Here is a 16430-nt window from a genome sequence, read left to right as displayed (position 1 = left end):
AAAATGGCCTGGTCAAGAAGGGGGTAAATGTTCCGAAGGTCAAGTGATTAAGTTCCTGAAGTCGCTCCTCCATATGTTTTATCTCCCAGACCATTCACCATTTTTGCTACCGGTCTACTCCTATCTTATCAACATCTTTTTGTAAGTGATGTCTCCAGAACTCTACACAGTGGTGTTAATTTACTAAAACTGGAGAATGCAAAGTCTTGTGCAGCTCTGCATAGTAGCCAGTGGGCTTCTAACTAAAGCTTGTTCAATAAAGCTTTGACAAAAAAACCTGGAAGCTGATTTCTATGCAGAGCTACACCAGACTTTACATTCACCAGTTTTAGTAAATCAACCCCAGTATTCTATGAGGTCTCACTAAGATCTATATAGAGGAATCGGGACCCCCTTCCTTCCTGCTGGTGATCCCTCTGGTGATATAAAGATCTATATAGGGAAATCGAACCCTTCTTCCCCCTGCTGGTGTCCCCTCTGGTGATATAAAGATCTATATAGAAGAATCAGGACCTCCTTCCTCCTGCTGGTGTCCCCTCTGGTGATATAAAGATCTATATAGAAGAATCAGGACCTCCTTCCTCCTGCTGGTGATCCCTCTAGTCATGCATCTTTGAATTCTATTTGCTTTTCCCACTTCCTGGTCACATTGTTTGCTCATTTTGCAATCATCTGCAATTACTGAAGCTATTAGATCTCAGATCTCTCCATTAGCTTCTTCCCTGACCATAGAGGTTGGGGAAAGTGACGACAGAACCCAGAAGTAATGTTTTAGATGTCCCTTTCAGGTTGGGGGGGGGGGGGGTGCAATGCAATGAACGGATGTTCTCTGGCCACCTTCCTCCCCTCTACCCAGGGGCACTGTCATGCAAATTCCCTGTTCTGCTGATGGGAGCCTGGGAAATATACCAGGGGTTCATGTTGGAAGATGAGCTGTTACAGGGGTGTGTGGTAGCAATTGGGAAGCTGTACAGGTGACTGGTCGCTTCCGTCCCACAGGGAGTGTGTATAAAACCTGCTGCTGTCAATGTATGACCTCTACTGTATGTCAGTAGCAAAAGGTTTACAGCTGGCAATACACGTTACAAATTGTATAATTTCATTTAGATTTTCCAAAACTATGGAATATTTAATGCAAAACTGGAAATGTTCACTGTGTTTAGGGATTAAAGCAGGATAGTCAAACTACTCTTGGCTATGAAAGTAAAAAAAAATGAAAATAATAATAATAAAAAAAAGACATTTTAGAGATTATTTTGGCTGCACAGTCAATTGACACTTTCATTTGAATTTTTTCAATCATTTCATAATCCCAGCTTTATGCTCTTTTCCCCCCTCAGCTCCAGTACTTTTCCTGTAGGTGACTACATGTCCCTCAGATTAAAGAGCACCTGTCCTGATCAGTAGAGGCCATCTGGTCTGCAGTAATAGTCCATTGTAAGAACAGGTGGCGTTATCGGAGCTCTGGGAAAAGATTACTGAAAAATATTAATGTGGAGCTTCGTGTCCTTAGAAGAATAAATGTTTTTCTTGTGCTATATTTTTTATGTCTTATTTTTTTCGTTGCTGTTAACAGCTACTGGTAGATTTAGGGTTGATGAGGATATCAGCCCCCCCAAAAGGGACCAAATAAGATCATTTTGTTGTTTGGGTTTACTTGCACTTTATCTTTAGATCCCTCCTTTTATTGTTTTTCCTTTTTTCTTTTATAGAAATTTGTGAAACCCATCTTCACGGATGAATCCTATCTGGAGCTGTATCAGAAGCAGAAGAGGCACCTCAACACCCAGCAGCTATCAGCCTTCCGTCTCCTGTATGCCTGGAGGGACAAGATGGCGCGCCAGGAGGACGAAAGTACAGGGTACAGACAACCAGCAGAGTAAACTACGCAAGAGCAAGCTCTCTAATCTCTATGTTTAGGGTTTCTCACCACCAATTTTGTGTGTTTCAGGTATGTCCTGCCCAATCACATGATGTTCAAGATCTCTGAGGAGCTTCCCAGGTAAGTTTTTCCCCACTAATAGTAATGAGGCCAAATGGACCTCTTGTCTGTACTAGGCTGTGATTGCATGTCCAGTGGTAAACAATGGCTGTCATTCGTGATGCTATTGTTTTCTATTGTGATTGGCCCTGTACCATGTGATCACTGTGACCAATCACAGCGTCCCTGTACCATGTGATTGCTATGGCTTATCGCAGCAATTATAGTAGTAAACACTTTAATATTGGATGCCAGCATACAGAGAAATGATTGCTTATACAGTGATCATCTAAGTAATCACTGTGGTTACTTACCAATCAACATTTCATTTGGGTACAGTGTTGCATGACTGATTGTCCTTTAACCACTTGCTTACTGGGCACTTAAACCCCCCTCCTGCCCAGACCAATTTTCAGTTTTCAGCGCTGACGCAATTTGAATGACAATTGCGCGGTCATACAACAATTTATATATCATTTTTTTTCCCACAAATAGAGCTTTCTTTTAGTGGTATTTTATCACAGCTGGGATTTTTATTTTTTGCAAAACAAACAAAAAAAGATGGAAAATTTTGAAAAAAAAAAAAAAATCATGTTTCATAGTTTGTTATAAAATTTTGCAAACAGGTAATTTTTCTCCTTCATTGATATGCGCTGATGAGGCGGCACTGGTGGGCACTGATAGGCGGCACTGGTGGGCACTGATAGGCGGCACAGTTAAGGCGGCACTGGTGGGCACAGTTAAGGCGGCACTGATAGGGTGGCACTGCTCCCTTTTGCTAGGTGTCACTGGCAGGGGGCAGATGATCGCCGTGATCGGGACTGATGTCCCTCTCACGGCCGCCGGTGATCGGCTTTTTTTTTTTCCTGCTCACGCTGTCAACGCGAGGAGAAAAAATAGCGGATTACTGGCTCTGTTTACATCACATGGTCAGCTGTCATTTGCTGACAGCTGATCATGTGGTAAGGGGTCGGGACCGACCCCTTACTCTGATCTGTGATCAGGCGAGTCTCATAGACTCACTGATCACCGAGCGTGCCCTGCAGGGGGCGCGCAGGCCGCTCGTGCATGGGACGACGTCAATAGACCTCGTCCCGGCAATGTAGATCCGCGCTGTTGCCGTCATTTGGTAATAGCACAGATCTGAAGCCGTTAAAGTGTGACAGCACTGAAAGTTGAAAATTGGCCTGGGCAAGAAGGGGTTAAGTGTCCGGTATTGAAGTGCTCAAGGGAAGCTGCTGTCAATTGCTGTACTGGTGGGAGATCCAGGGCAGTGTCTTAGTGTTAAGGGCTTCAGTACTGTTTTGTGCATGGGCCTGGCCAGGGGAGTTCACATTATGGTGACTGGGGCTCCAGAAAGACCCCATTTAGCAGCACAGTCACCCTATAGGAGAAAGTACTATAGGTATCCGTGTGGATGCAAAATTGTTCTGAAAAGCAGGGATGCTTAGAAAAATGTACCAGCATTATGAGAAATGTGTGAATTCTGCTGTTACATACAGTATATATTTCATCTTTGAGGGTTTAATAACCCTTCGAGAGATTTGTCAATTGACTCAAGTGCTGTTTATTTGGACTGTTTCTCTGTGAAATCTGTTTTTGAAATGATTTTTCTTTTCTTTTTTTTTTTTTGTGTAGGGAGCCACAGGGCATCATGGCTTGCTGTAATCCAGTGCCACCTCTTGTGAGACAACAAATAAATGAATTAATATTGCTTATTCAAGAAGCCAGAGAGGTCCCGCTACTGAAGGTAAGGAGCGTTACTTGAATGTTTTTTAATATAATGAATTGTTATAGGATGAGGCCACAGCCTTGATCATGAGCAGACCTGGAGATGTCTAGGACATTGGCTGCAGGCTGGTCCAAATAAAACGATCTCAACGTCACCGCATTTGTAGGTCAAGGCCCGCCTGTATCCTATTAGAGCAGGGCTCTCGAACTGGGGGCCCTCCAGCTGTTGTGAAACTACATGTCCCATGAGGCATTGCAAGGCTGACCGTTACAAGCACAGGCAGAGGTATGATGGGACTTGTAGTTTCGCAACAGCTGGAGGGCCATCAGTTCGAGACTCCTGAATTAGAGCATTGGGAGTATTTGTTGAAGAAAACTAACTCTTTTTTTTTTTTAAGTGCTTTTAAACTTTTTTAGGGTGTAATATTGTGCAAATGTGACACTCACCTCCAAACTGCATAGCTGTGTCACTCAGTCACAGAAATCTGTGAATAAACTAAACTACAAGAAGCCACGGAAGACAGACATGTCATTCCAAATCAAGCACAAGTGCAGTAATCACCGCACTCGTAGTCCATTGACGCTATCTCCAGCTCTGTGACTGAAAGCCTGTACCTCCCTTACAAGAGCTGGAGGAGGAGTGTGCAGGAGCCTTGCATTGCACCTGCACTCCACTCATCTCATCACATTTGCAACACTTTGCAGGTTTCTAGGTGGGAAAAAAAATACTAAATATAATCTTTTTCTTGTTTTTTTTTTTTTTTTTTTCTTCCTTCAAATATGAATGTATTTTTTTTTTTTTTTTTTTTTTTTTTTTTGCTAAAAGGTGGTCTTAGCCTTTAACCACCTCAGCCCTGGAAGATTTGGTTGCTTAATGACCAGGCCATTTTTTGCGATACGGCACTTCGTCGCTTTAACTGACAATTGCGCGGTCATGCGACGTTGTACCCAAACAAAATTAATGTCCTTTTTTCCCACGAATAAAGCTTTCTTTTGGTGATATTTGATCACCTCTGCGTTTTTTTTTTTTTTTTTTTTTGCGCTATAAACAAAAGAGCGACAAGTTTGAAAAAACACCATCTTTTTACTTTTTGCTATAATAATAAATATCCCAAATTAAAAAAAAAAAAAATTCCCTCAGTTTAGGCTGATATGTATTCTACATATTTTTGGTAAAAAGAAATCACAATAAGCGCATATATTGATTGGTTTTGCGCAAAAGTTATAGCGTCTACAAAAAAGGGGATAGATTTATGGCTTTTTTTTTTTTTTTTTATTATTTTATTTTTTTTTACTAGTAATGGTGGTGATCAGCGATTTTTATCAGGACTGCGATATTGCGACAGATGGTACACTTTTGACACATTTTTGGGACCAGTGACAATTATACAGCGATCGGTGCAAAAAAATGCACTGATTACTGTATTCCGGTTTTCGCTCTGTCACAAGCGATCGCGGGTGCCCGGCGGTCATCGCGCCAGCCAGGCACTCGCATCGGCTCCGGTGGCAAGCCACGTGCGTGTGCCTCCGGCGCACGCCCCCTAGTGGTCAAAAGGCAAAGTAATGTAATTTCGCCATGGGGAGCCAACCTGCCAGGAAGGGGTTAAAAGAGAAGTCTGGGGTTTGTGTTTTTCTTACCTGCCTAGGTGGATGCCGCATCGGTCTGATGCAGCATTTGTTCCCCGCTGGCTGTAACCCGGATAACCGAGCAATCAAACGTCGCTGATCACTTGGTTCTCAGAGCTCCCTGAGCAGAGAGCTGGTGACTGTCAGTCAGTAGCTTTCTGCTCTGCCCCTCCATGCTCGCCAGAGCGGTGGGCACTGGAGGGGGCCTCTCAGCGTTTCCCTAGTGGCACGCTGAGATACTGAGCTGGGTGCCGGTCCAGGCATGTGGACAGATCCTAACCATATGGTTGTGAATTTTTCCAAGCTTGGGTCACAGGAGTGCAGAATGAACCACACTCCTGTTATCCACAGGAGCAGTACAGCCAAAAGAGCTTTGGCTGTACTTCAAATTTTAAGCAATCAGAGAAGGTCATCCTTAACATGCTAAACAAATTTGCAGCGAATAGGAGTATCCTAACTTTTGCAGTTCGACAACTCTGTAGCCAATCAGAGCACTGAGACCACAAAGCACAAGAGTATAGTGTAATACTAGTTTGTCCCACCATGCTTGGTTTACATGACCAATATTGGCCCATTGTAACCTTTTGCGTTGTGCAGATTGGTATGGATAGATTAATACTGTGGTGTGTTTTTTTTTTTTTTTTTTTTTTTTTTTTGTTACAGTCAGACGTTAGCTCAGCAAAGAAGAAAGGTCCCATGCCAAATTTCGAGGTAAGTTACATATCCGTCTGCAATTTGTACAATTTAGGGAGCTACTCTCTGTAAGCTCATTTTCCTTTTCTTACTCAGAAAATGGAGAACCAGCTGTTCGGGCCACATGACACAACCTATTCTCCATATCTACATGACCCGTACACTGGGGCAGGTGAGACATCTGACCACATCTGCTGCCCACTACCTTCAACTGTAAAATTGTTTGTTCTCTAACATGTTCTTCATCAATTTTAAAACCTTAAAACTGTATCATTTGTTTCCCTAGCGGTGCCATTAGCAGCCGGCAGCCTGTTTAATGATGAGGAGCCAGTCCCTGCAAGACCGCTCAGCCCTGTCAAAGTACTGCCATGCGCCACTCTCTCTATATTCAATGTAAGTATTGCTGACAGTGACGGGGGGGGGGGGGGGGGGGTGAGGCCAATGACCAGATCAAGACCCGGCACTCTTGCACCGAAAAATCAGTCAGTTCAGCAGGAACCGACTGACTTTCGGTCCATGTGTTCAACAGAACTGACTTCTGTCAAATGGGCATACTGGAAAACAAGCATTGTCAGTGCACGCAGTCAATGGCTGTGAGCTCTGATTAGTGTACTTTGGTGGGGAGTAAGGGAGAGGTCAGAATACAGTGTCAGCAGGAGAGAGATCCCTACATCACACACCGCTTGTGTTGATGCAGGGATCTGTCAGTGTAAAGTGTGTGGCCAGCTTTAGATTCAGGACACTAATAGGTTAATCCTATTTAAGACCTGGCCTTTTCTGACACTTTTTTTTTTTTTTTGTTTTTTTTTTTTTATGTTTTGTTTGCATAAAAAACAGCTTTTTTTTTTTTTATTTTTTTTTTTTTGCTAGAAAATTTACTTGGAACCCCAAACATAATATAAAAATATGTATGTGAGAGAGGTCTTAGAGAATAGATGGTGGGTTTTGCAAATTTTTATTTTTTTTTATTTTTATGTCACATGGTATTGGCAGTTTTAAAAACGCAATATAATACAAAGTGTTTGGGAAAATGTAAAAGCTGTTGTTATGCCAAGTAAATGGATACCTAATATGCCACACTTTAAAATTTGTGTGTGCTTGCAGAATGGCACCAAACTACGGTATTTAAAAATCTCCATAGGCAATGCTTTAAAAGCCTTACAGGTTACTAATAGAGAGGCACTGAAGTGACCTGGTACTTGAATTATTGCTTCCGCTCTGATGTTCGTGGCGATACCGCACATGTGTAGTGCGATCGCCATTTACTTATGTGTGCAAGACCAACGAATGGGGACGGGGTGCTTTTTCACTTTTTTTTTTTTTACACCCTCTTTTAACCACTTCCCGCCCAGCCCATAGATGACGGCCGGGCAGTGGTTCAGTTATCCTGACTGGGCGTCATATGACGTCCAGCAGGACAACATGCTGCCGGGGGCGTACATCGCGGCGATCTATGGAGCAGTGTGTGAGCCTGACACACCGCTACACCGATCTTGGTAAAGAGCCTCCAGCGGAGGCTCTTTACCACGTGATCAGCCGTGATTGGACCAATCACTGCTGATCACACTGTCAATGGAAAGAGCCATTGATCGGCTTTTCCTCACTCGTGTCTGACAGACACGAGTAGAGGAGAGCCGATCGGTGGTTCTCCTGACGGGGGGGTCTGTGCTGATTGTTTATCAGCGCAGCCCCCCCTCAGATCACCACACTGGACCACCAGGGAAGGGGCAACATGTGGATGGCTAGGTATGTACCCCATGGCCTTCCACATGTGCCCAATCAGTGCCCACAAATGGGCACTGATTGGCACCATTATGTTCCAGATCTGCCCAGCAATGCCCCCAATATGTTTTATCAGTGCCACACATCAGTGCCACCCATATGTACCAATCAATGCCACCTATGAGTGCCCATCGGTGCCGCATACCAGTGCCGCCATGTCAGTGCCCGTCAGTGCCGCCATGTCAGTGCCGCCATGTCAGTGCCCGTCAGTGCCGCCATGTCAGTGCCCGTCAGTGCCGCCATGTCAGTGCCCGTCAGTGCCGCCATGTCAGTGCCGCCATGTCAGTGCCCGTCAGTGCCGCCATGTCAGTGCCCGTCAGTGCCGCCATGTCAGTGCCCGTCAGTGCCGCCATGTCAGTGCCCGTCAGTGCCGCCATGTCAGTGCCCGTCAGTGCCGCCATGTCAGTGCCCGTCATTGAAGGAGAAAACGTACTTGTTTACAAAAAATTTTAACAGAAACAAAGAAGAACTTGTTTTTTTTTCGAAATTTTCGGTCTTTTTTAATTTTTTGCGCAAAAAATAAAAACCGCAGAGGTGATTAAATACCACCAAAAGAAAGTTCTATTTTTGGGAACAAAATGATAAAAAATTGGTTTGGGTACAGTGTTGTATGACTGCGCAATTGTCATTCTAATTGCGACAGCGCTGAAAGCTGAAAATTGGCCTGGGCGGGAAGGTGTCTAAGTGCCTGGTATTGAAGTGGTTAAATTTTTTTTAAAAAAAAAACCTTTTATTGCTGTCACAAAGAATGTTAATGACAATAGACAGTGACAGGTAATCTTTCCAATTAAAAAAAAAAAAAAATATTTGGGTTATTTAGACCCTAGATGTCTCCTCTGCTCTTAAAGTGGAGTTCCACCCCAAAAAAAAATTAATATGCATGAAATTAAAAAAAAAAAAAAACATTTGGAGAAAATTTTTATTTTTCTCACCTCTTAATGCCTGTTGCTAGGGGGTCCTTTGTAATCTGCCTCCTTGCTCGCCTCGGCTTCTTGCATCACTTCCCTCGGCGTTGAAAGGGAGATCAGCTCTGCCCCCTCCAATCATCTGGGACACGTCACAGGTCCCAGATGATTGCCAGGCGCGGCTCGCGCATGCGCAGTGGGCGCCCACAGTTAGAATGCCGGTGCCACCGAGCGGAGGGGGAGACGAGTAGCTGCTGACTTTTCTTTTCTTTTTTTTTTTTTTTTAGCGGAGCTCCGCTTTAAAAGCATCTGATCACACCAAGATCAGTGTGATCAGATGCTTTCTCATTTTAAAAATGGTGCTGTTTACATATGGGAAAACTGGAAGTGACACAGTACAGATCGCTTCCGTTTTCCTCTACCATAGAGCTGATCGGAGACCTTCAAGTCCTCAAAAAGCTCTCTGGTAAGAGGGCAAGAGGGATGGAGAACCCGGAGAAGCATCGGCTGCTTGTCTTTGGGGGAAAAAAAAAAGCCAGCCACTGGAAGAAACAAACAGTACCAGGATTATGCCTGTAGCTGCAGGCATCATTCTGGTATATCACTTGAAAGCTGCAACGTAAATATACCGATTGCGGTCTTCAAGTGGCTATTTTATTAATTGGGATACAGCCTAATAATACAGATACAATGAGAAAAAAAAGCATATGATCCCTAGGAAATAACTGTTTTTCTGCAGTAATTTGCCAAAAAACGTGATCTAATCCTCATCTTAATTGCAACGATAAACAAACACCATGTGCTTAAGCTGATAACACAATTCTTTAATTTCTCGTGTCTTTTATAAAACATTCACAGTGCTGGAGGAAAAAGTAAATGAACCCTTGTAGTTAATAGTTGGTCGAACCTCCTTTGGCAGCAAGCACATTCAGTAGCTTTGAATCAGACCTGCACATTGTTCAGGAGGAATTTTTCGACCATTCCTTTTTACAAAATTGCTTCAGCTCAGAAGCATTTGTAAGATGTCTGGTGTGAACGGCTCTCTTGAGGTCAATCCACAGCATCTCTATGGGGTTCAGGTCTGGGCTCTGACTGGGCCACTCCATAAAGCATGTTTTCTTTTTCTGAAGCCAGTCTGGTTGTGATTGTAACTAAATGTGTTTCTTTACTTCAGAAATACACTAATTCCTTCTGTTCTCCTCATTAGGATTCTGATGAAACGGAGGATGTAAACAACATCTCGGTAGCAAAGCAAAAGGCCAGAAGTATAATGGAGTCTTTTGACAACCCGTTCCGTATGGTAAGTTATCTGTGCATGAACATCTAAAGAAGACCAGTCGCCTTTTAAAGTGTTTCTAAACACTAAAGTTTTTGTTTTTGTTTTTTTGTTTTTTAACCTAGGATAAGTTCGCTTTTTGGAAAAAATAATAAATGCACATATTTTTTTGCAGGTAAAAAGTAATGTACATTTATTTAATTTTTTTTTTTTTTTTTTGGAGCCTGTAAAGCATTGCACCAGTGATGCCATGCAGGTCTCCAAGCAGATCTGCCAGTGTATCTGCTTGCCCGTACATCCTGTCTGACATTTGACCAGAAGCATGAATGAACAACCACAGCGCCGTGGTAGTTCAATGAAAACTATGACCTTATTTCCATGCCCAGAGCCCTGTCAATCAGTGACATGGGCGGAGCCCTGGTCTGCCATGTTGTGTTTTTTTTTTTTTTTTTTTTTTTTTTTTTAAATTGTGACAGCGGGGAGGGAGAAGAACCCCACTAGCTGTCACAGTGTGGATCGGGGAGGTGAAGGGGCTGGTCTGTTCATAACATGTTATGTTACACCCTGAATATGGGTGTAACCTCTAACATATTATGACAGGTGAACTTATCCTTTGCATTCTCTGCATTAGGGTAAAAATCTTTGCACTGCATGTTTGCCCTCCCCGCCTATGCTGACCTGTCCTTTTATCAATCCAGTGCTGTGCCCGGTTGCAAGTCTTCTCTCCCCCTCTTCCTGGTCTCTCAGGCTTTGCTGATAGCAGTGGGAGTCATTGGCTTCTGCTGCTAGCAATCAAATCCAGTGAGGGTGGGTGGGGCCAAACCACACTGTGTGTGTCAATGGACACACAGCTCAGCTCTAGAGCGAGCAAACGCCTGTGCCCCCATAGCAAGTGACTTGCTATGGGGGCACACAGAAAAGCGGAGGAGCAGAGAGCATCGGGGCAGGGGCCCCCAGGAGAGGAGGAGGTAAGGGGCCACTCTGTGCAATACCATTGCAGAGAGTAGGCAAGTATCAACCTGTTTTGTTTTTTTTAAATATTAAAATAAGCCCTACTTTTAGGTAAATGTTTTTTTATCTTGACTGAAATGTATTTCAAAGCAATTCTTTTATCTTTCAGTTCCTGCCATCTGACATCCGAGGTGCCCATGCTTCTCAGGCCGCTAAGCTGGATCCTAACACAAAAATGTTTGAGGTGAACACGTTTAACAAGTTATGTTTGCTCAGAAAACCCCCAAATATCTGTGGAACAAATTAAGGCCCAAAATAAATATGTAACTTGGGTCATGGTTCTGATATGTTGTGTCCATTCATCTGTCATAAAGTTAAAGTACTAAAGTACTGTGGGGGGGGGGGGGTGTAAGAGGGCTAATACAAAGATATGTGAGGTGTATGGCTAGCATAGAATTAAACTAGAAAATGGCATGCAGTGTATTATGCATGTCGTAACATACATTTGGGGTACAACTTGAAATAATCTATAAAAACATATGTACAGGTATGTATTCTAAAGTGACCACTCAGTACATTGTGACAACATATTTCCCAACACTGCCGAATGGTCCAGATCTGACTTTAATTCCCCTTCCTACCTTAGATCAGCAACCGCTGGAAGCTTGTGAGTATAGCGCAACAAGAACGGGAAGCAAAGGCCAAGGAAGAGGCCAAACAGAAGAGGATTGCAGAAAAAGGTAGGACCTCTGGGGGGGGGGGGGGTGTTGAAGCAGGTGCAGTGGTTTGCAGTATTCAGGGGGATCATTATTAATGAAGGATTTGCAGTTTCCTTTATCTTGGTGATATCTGTTTACAGCTGCCAGGAAGCAAGCTGAACGAGAGTTTAAGAGCAGTGCTGCCAATCAGACATCTGTGCGTGAGCAGACATTGGTAAGTGAATATAAAGGTACATTTACAAATTATTTAACTAATAATGGATACCTCATATATAAATATTGGTACTTGGTGAGTGATTAACCACTTTCGGACCCCCTCCGCCTGCAATGTACTACGGACAGATGGTCCATGCAGGCAAAGCGAAGTACTGACACCTGCTGTGATTGCACACCATGTGAGTCTGTCAGTAAGTCCCAGCCAATGATTCGTAGTCGGGACTTACTGACCTGCTGTGTCCAATCACAGCCCAGAGCCCTGTGTTGACAATCAACACAGGGCTCTGTACAGAGCGGAACGATTGCTGTTTCTTTTCCCTGCATAGAAGATATTTAGTAAAAAGCAATACATAGTACACACATTACACATTGTTGGCCACACGTTTAACTCCTAGATGTTGACGCCTTCCCAGCCAGTGTCAGTACAGTGACAGTGTATAGTATTCTCGCGATGTCACTGGTAATGGCAGTTAGTCAGTTCCCCCCCAGTGAGAGTGTCAGGTTGCCCACGGCACTATCACAGTCCACTTTAAGTCTCTGATAACTGCCGTAGGTAGTATATATTTAAAAAAAACAAATTCCAGTGTATACCATAGTTTTGTAGATGCTATAACATTTTTTGTTTACCAAAGACATGTAGCAGAATACATTTTGGGCAAAATGTATTTATTTTTGGATATGTTTTTATAGCAGAAAATAAAACTTTTTATTTTTTATGATATAAATTTAAAAAAAAAAAACCTGTGGTGATGATCAGATACCACCAAAAGAAAGCTCTATTTATGTGAAAAAAATTATGAGTTTTTAGTTTGAGTACAGCATTGTGTGACCTCACAGTTACCAGTTAAAGTAGTGCAGCACTAAATGGCAAAAAATGTCCTGGTCATTAAGGTGGTAAAACCTTCAGGAGCTGAAGTGGTTAAAAGGAGTACACCGGTTTATAATACACAAGAAATCTTATACAGCTCTAGATGACTGGTCTACAGTGGTTGCCACTCTTCTGTGTTTCAGCCTTATTCCAAAATGGATTAAATTCATAATTTCCTCACAATTCTACAAACAATACCCCATAAGGACAACGTGGAAGAAATTTGTATGAAATCTTTGCAAATTTATTAAAAATAAAAAAAAAAAAACAACAAAAATTCCCATGTACATAAGTATTCACAGCCTTTGCCATGATACTCAAAATTGAGCTCAGGTTCATCCTGTTTTCACTAATCATCTTTGAGATGTTTCTACAAATTGATTGGAGTCCACCTGTGGTAAATTAGGTTGATTGTATATGATTTGGAAGGGCACACACCTGTCTATATAAGATCCCACAGTTACCAGTGCATGTCAGAGCATAAACCAAGCCATGAAGTACAAGGAGTTGTCTGTAGACCTCACAGGATTGCATGGAGGCACCGATCTGGGGAAGGGTACAGAAAACTTTCTGCAACATTGAAGGTCCCAATTAGCACAGTGGACTCCATTCACTCATTCATAAATGGAAGAAGTTTGGAACCATCAGGACTCTTCCTAGAGTGGGCCACCCGACCAAACTGAGTGATCGGAGGGAGAAGGGCCTTAGTCAGGGAGGTGACCAAGAACCCGATGGTCACTCTAACAGCTCCAGCTTTTTTCTGTGGAGAGAGGAGAACCTTAAAGAAGAACAACCATCTCTGCAGCACTCCACCAATTGGGCCTGTATGGTAGAGTGGCCAGATGTGCCTTTTACTGAGGATTGGCTTACATGACCCCACCTGGCATTTGCCAAATGGCACCTGAAGGACTCTCAGACCATGAGAAACAAAATTCTCTGGTCTGATGAAACAAAGATTTAATTCTTTGGCCTGAATGGCAAGTGTCATGTCTGGAGGAAACCAGGCACCACTCATCACGTGGCCAATACCATCCCTACAGTGAAGCATGGTGGTAGCATCATGCTGTGGGGATATTTTTCAGTGGTAGGAACTGGGAGACTAGTCAGAATCGAGGGAAAGATGAATGCAGCTATGTACAGTGACATCCTTGATGAAAACCTGCTCCAGACTGGGGCAAAGGTCTGACCCTAAGCACACAGCCAAGATAACATAGGAGTGGCTACGGGACAACTCTATGAATTTCCTTTTGTGGCCCAGACTTGAACCTGATTGAACATCTCTGAAAAGGTCTGAAAATGGCTGTGGACCGACGCTCCCGATCCAACCTGATGGAGCTCGAGAGGTCCTGCAAAGTAGAATGGGAGAAACTGGCCAAAAATAGGTGTGCCAAGCTTGTAGCATCATACACTTATGTACATGGGTTTTTTTTTATTTTTAATAACCCTTTCATGACTAAGCCTATTTTTGAAATTTGATGTTTACAAGTTAAAATCCGTATTTTTTGCTAGAAAATTACGTAGAGTTCCCAAAATATATATATATATATATATATATATATATATATATATATATATATATATATATATATATATATATATATATATATATATTTATTTTTTTTTTAGCAGAGAATCTAGAGAATAAAATGGCGATTGTTGCAATATTTTTTATCACACGGTATTTGTGCAGCGGTGTTTTAAACGCAAATTTTTGGAAAAGGGACACTTTCATGAATTTTAAAAAATCCAAACAGTAAAGTTACCCCAATTTTTTTGTATAATGTGAAAGATGATGTTACGCCGAGTAAATAGATACCAAACATGTCACCCTTTATAATTGCACGCACTCATGGAATGGCGACAAACTACGGTACCTATGAATTTCCATAGGCAACACTTTAAAAAATTTTTACGGTTACCAGGTTTGAGCTACAGAGGAGGTCTAGGGCTAGAATTATTGCTCTCGCTCTGACGATCGCGGCGATACCTCACATGTGTGATTTGAACACCGTTTACTTATGTGGGCGCGACTTCCGTATGAGTTTTCTTCGCTGCGCGAGCTCGCGGCGACAGGGGCACTTTAAAAAATTTTTTTTTTTTTTATTTATTTTTTTACTTTATAAATTGTGTTTTAAAAAAAAAATTTTTTTTTTTTTACTTTTATTGCTGTCACAAGGAATGTAAACATCTCTTGTGACAGTAATAGGTGGTGACAGGTCCTCTTTATGGAGGGATCGGCGGTCTAAAAGACCCCCGATCCCTCCTCTGCACCTCAAAGTATTCAGATCGCCGAAGACGGCGATTCTGAATACTGTGTACTTTTTCAAATTCGGCGCCATTGGCAGCCAAGTAAACGGGAAGTGACGTCTTGACGTCACTTCCGCATTTACAATGAGAAGGCTGGGACGAAGCCGCCCACAGCTTCGTTCCAGCCCGCCCCCAGCCGCCGAAGGTACACGATTAGACACCGTGCCTCCTGATCGCACGGGAGGCCCGGTAACGGCGGCGGAGGGGGGGGGGGGATGTCCCCTCCCGCTTCTCCGGTATAACAACCGAGCGGCTTTTAGCCGCATCGGTTGTTATACTCGGGTAGCCGATCGCCCGCTGTAAACAACGGAAACAGGATGATGCTTGCAGCTGCGGGCATCATCCCGGTATAACCCCGGAAAGCCGAGTATGCATATCTGCGTACGGTCGGCGGGAAGGGGATAAATTTACAAAGATTTCAAACAAGCTTCTTTCACGTTGTCATTATTGGGTATTGTTTGTAGAATTTTGAGGAGAATAATGAATTTAATCCATTCTGGAGTAAGGATGTAACATAAAATGTTGAAAAAGTGAAGCGCTGTGAATACTTTCTGGATGCTATATGTGTGTGTGTGTGTGTGTGTGTGTGTGTGTGTGTGTATATATATAATTTTAATGTGTGTGTGTGTGTGTGTGTGTGTGTGTGTGTAGAGATATATATAGATAGATATATACAAGCACAGAATCATGTTATGAGCAATGTGCAGTGCAGATGATCACAACATTGTCGGTCTAGGCTAGATGTGTGTTTTTAGCCAGGGGCAAGTTAATTTCACAGCTTGAAAAATAAACTAGAGCACCCACCACTTATACAGCCTGGTAAGATGTAATATGTTTTTTTTTTTTTTTGTTCTTGGATTTACATGCCTCTTTTCCACAGCAGGAGGATGCAAGCAGGAAGCGTGAGAGAATAGCCAGCGAGCCAGGAGCTGAAACCAAGAAATCGGACAAGAAGAGGTTAAAACACGTGGAGAAGACAGGGGAGGAAGCGGCTGTGGACAAGGTTCCCTTCATTCCCTTCGACTACAGCAAGTCGGATTTCAAGGTGTTTGCAGGTGAGTGGCACTCTGTTTGGGTCATTTATGGGCAGGCATTACTCCTGTGATACATCTCTCTTCTTTTCCAAGCTTCACCCTTGAAATCTTTTATTTCCCATACAGGTAGCAGCCGTGTGGAAGGTCGGTCTGAGTTTGACCCAAATAAACAAGCACAGTCAGGAAAAGTAAGAACTATAAATGATGATCTTAAATGTTTTCTGTATGCCAGCATTGGGCTTTGCTTTATGTTTTGTATACATGTTAAAGTGACAGGGCCATATTAAGAGGTGACAGACAGGTCAAGGTGCCACTTTACCCTTCGTGTGGGGGATTTTCTT

General features: G+C 42.9%; 1 protein-coding gene across 1 annotated transcript in view; it reads left to right on the top strand.

Annotated features, from left to right (window-relative positions):
• Positions 1–16430, top strand: part of LOC141111282 (exosome complex component 10-like) — a 52599-nt gene that overhangs the window by 17293 nt on the left and 18876 nt on the right. Inside the window, exons 10-21 of the mRNA XM_073603439.1 lie at positions 1713–1861; positions 1952–2002; positions 3620–3731; positions 6002–6049; positions 6128–6203; positions 6318–6424; positions 9926–10018; positions 11115–11189; positions 11592–11685; positions 11805–11878; positions 15936–16110; positions 16216–16277. Of these exons, the coding sequence (XP_073459540.1) occupies positions 1713–1861; positions 1952–2002; positions 3620–3731; positions 6002–6049; positions 6128–6203; positions 6318–6424; positions 9926–10018; positions 11115–11189; positions 11592–11685; positions 11805–11878; positions 15936–16110; positions 16216–16277 (1116 nt within the window). The remainder of the gene's footprint in view (positions 1–1712; positions 1862–1951; positions 2003–3619; positions 3732–6001; positions 6050–6127; positions 6204–6317; positions 6425–9925; positions 10019–11114; positions 11190–11591; positions 11686–11804; positions 11879–15935; positions 16111–16215; positions 16278–16430) is intronic.

This window comes from Aquarana catesbeiana, linkage group LG10, assembly GCF_042186555.1.
Source record: "Aquarana catesbeiana isolate 2022-GZ linkage group LG10, ASM4218655v1, whole genome shotgun sequence".
NCBI lineage: Eukaryota > Metazoa > Chordata > Amphibia > Anura > Ranidae > Aquarana > Aquarana catesbeiana.
This window is presented reverse-complemented; position numbering and strand designations above follow the sequence as displayed.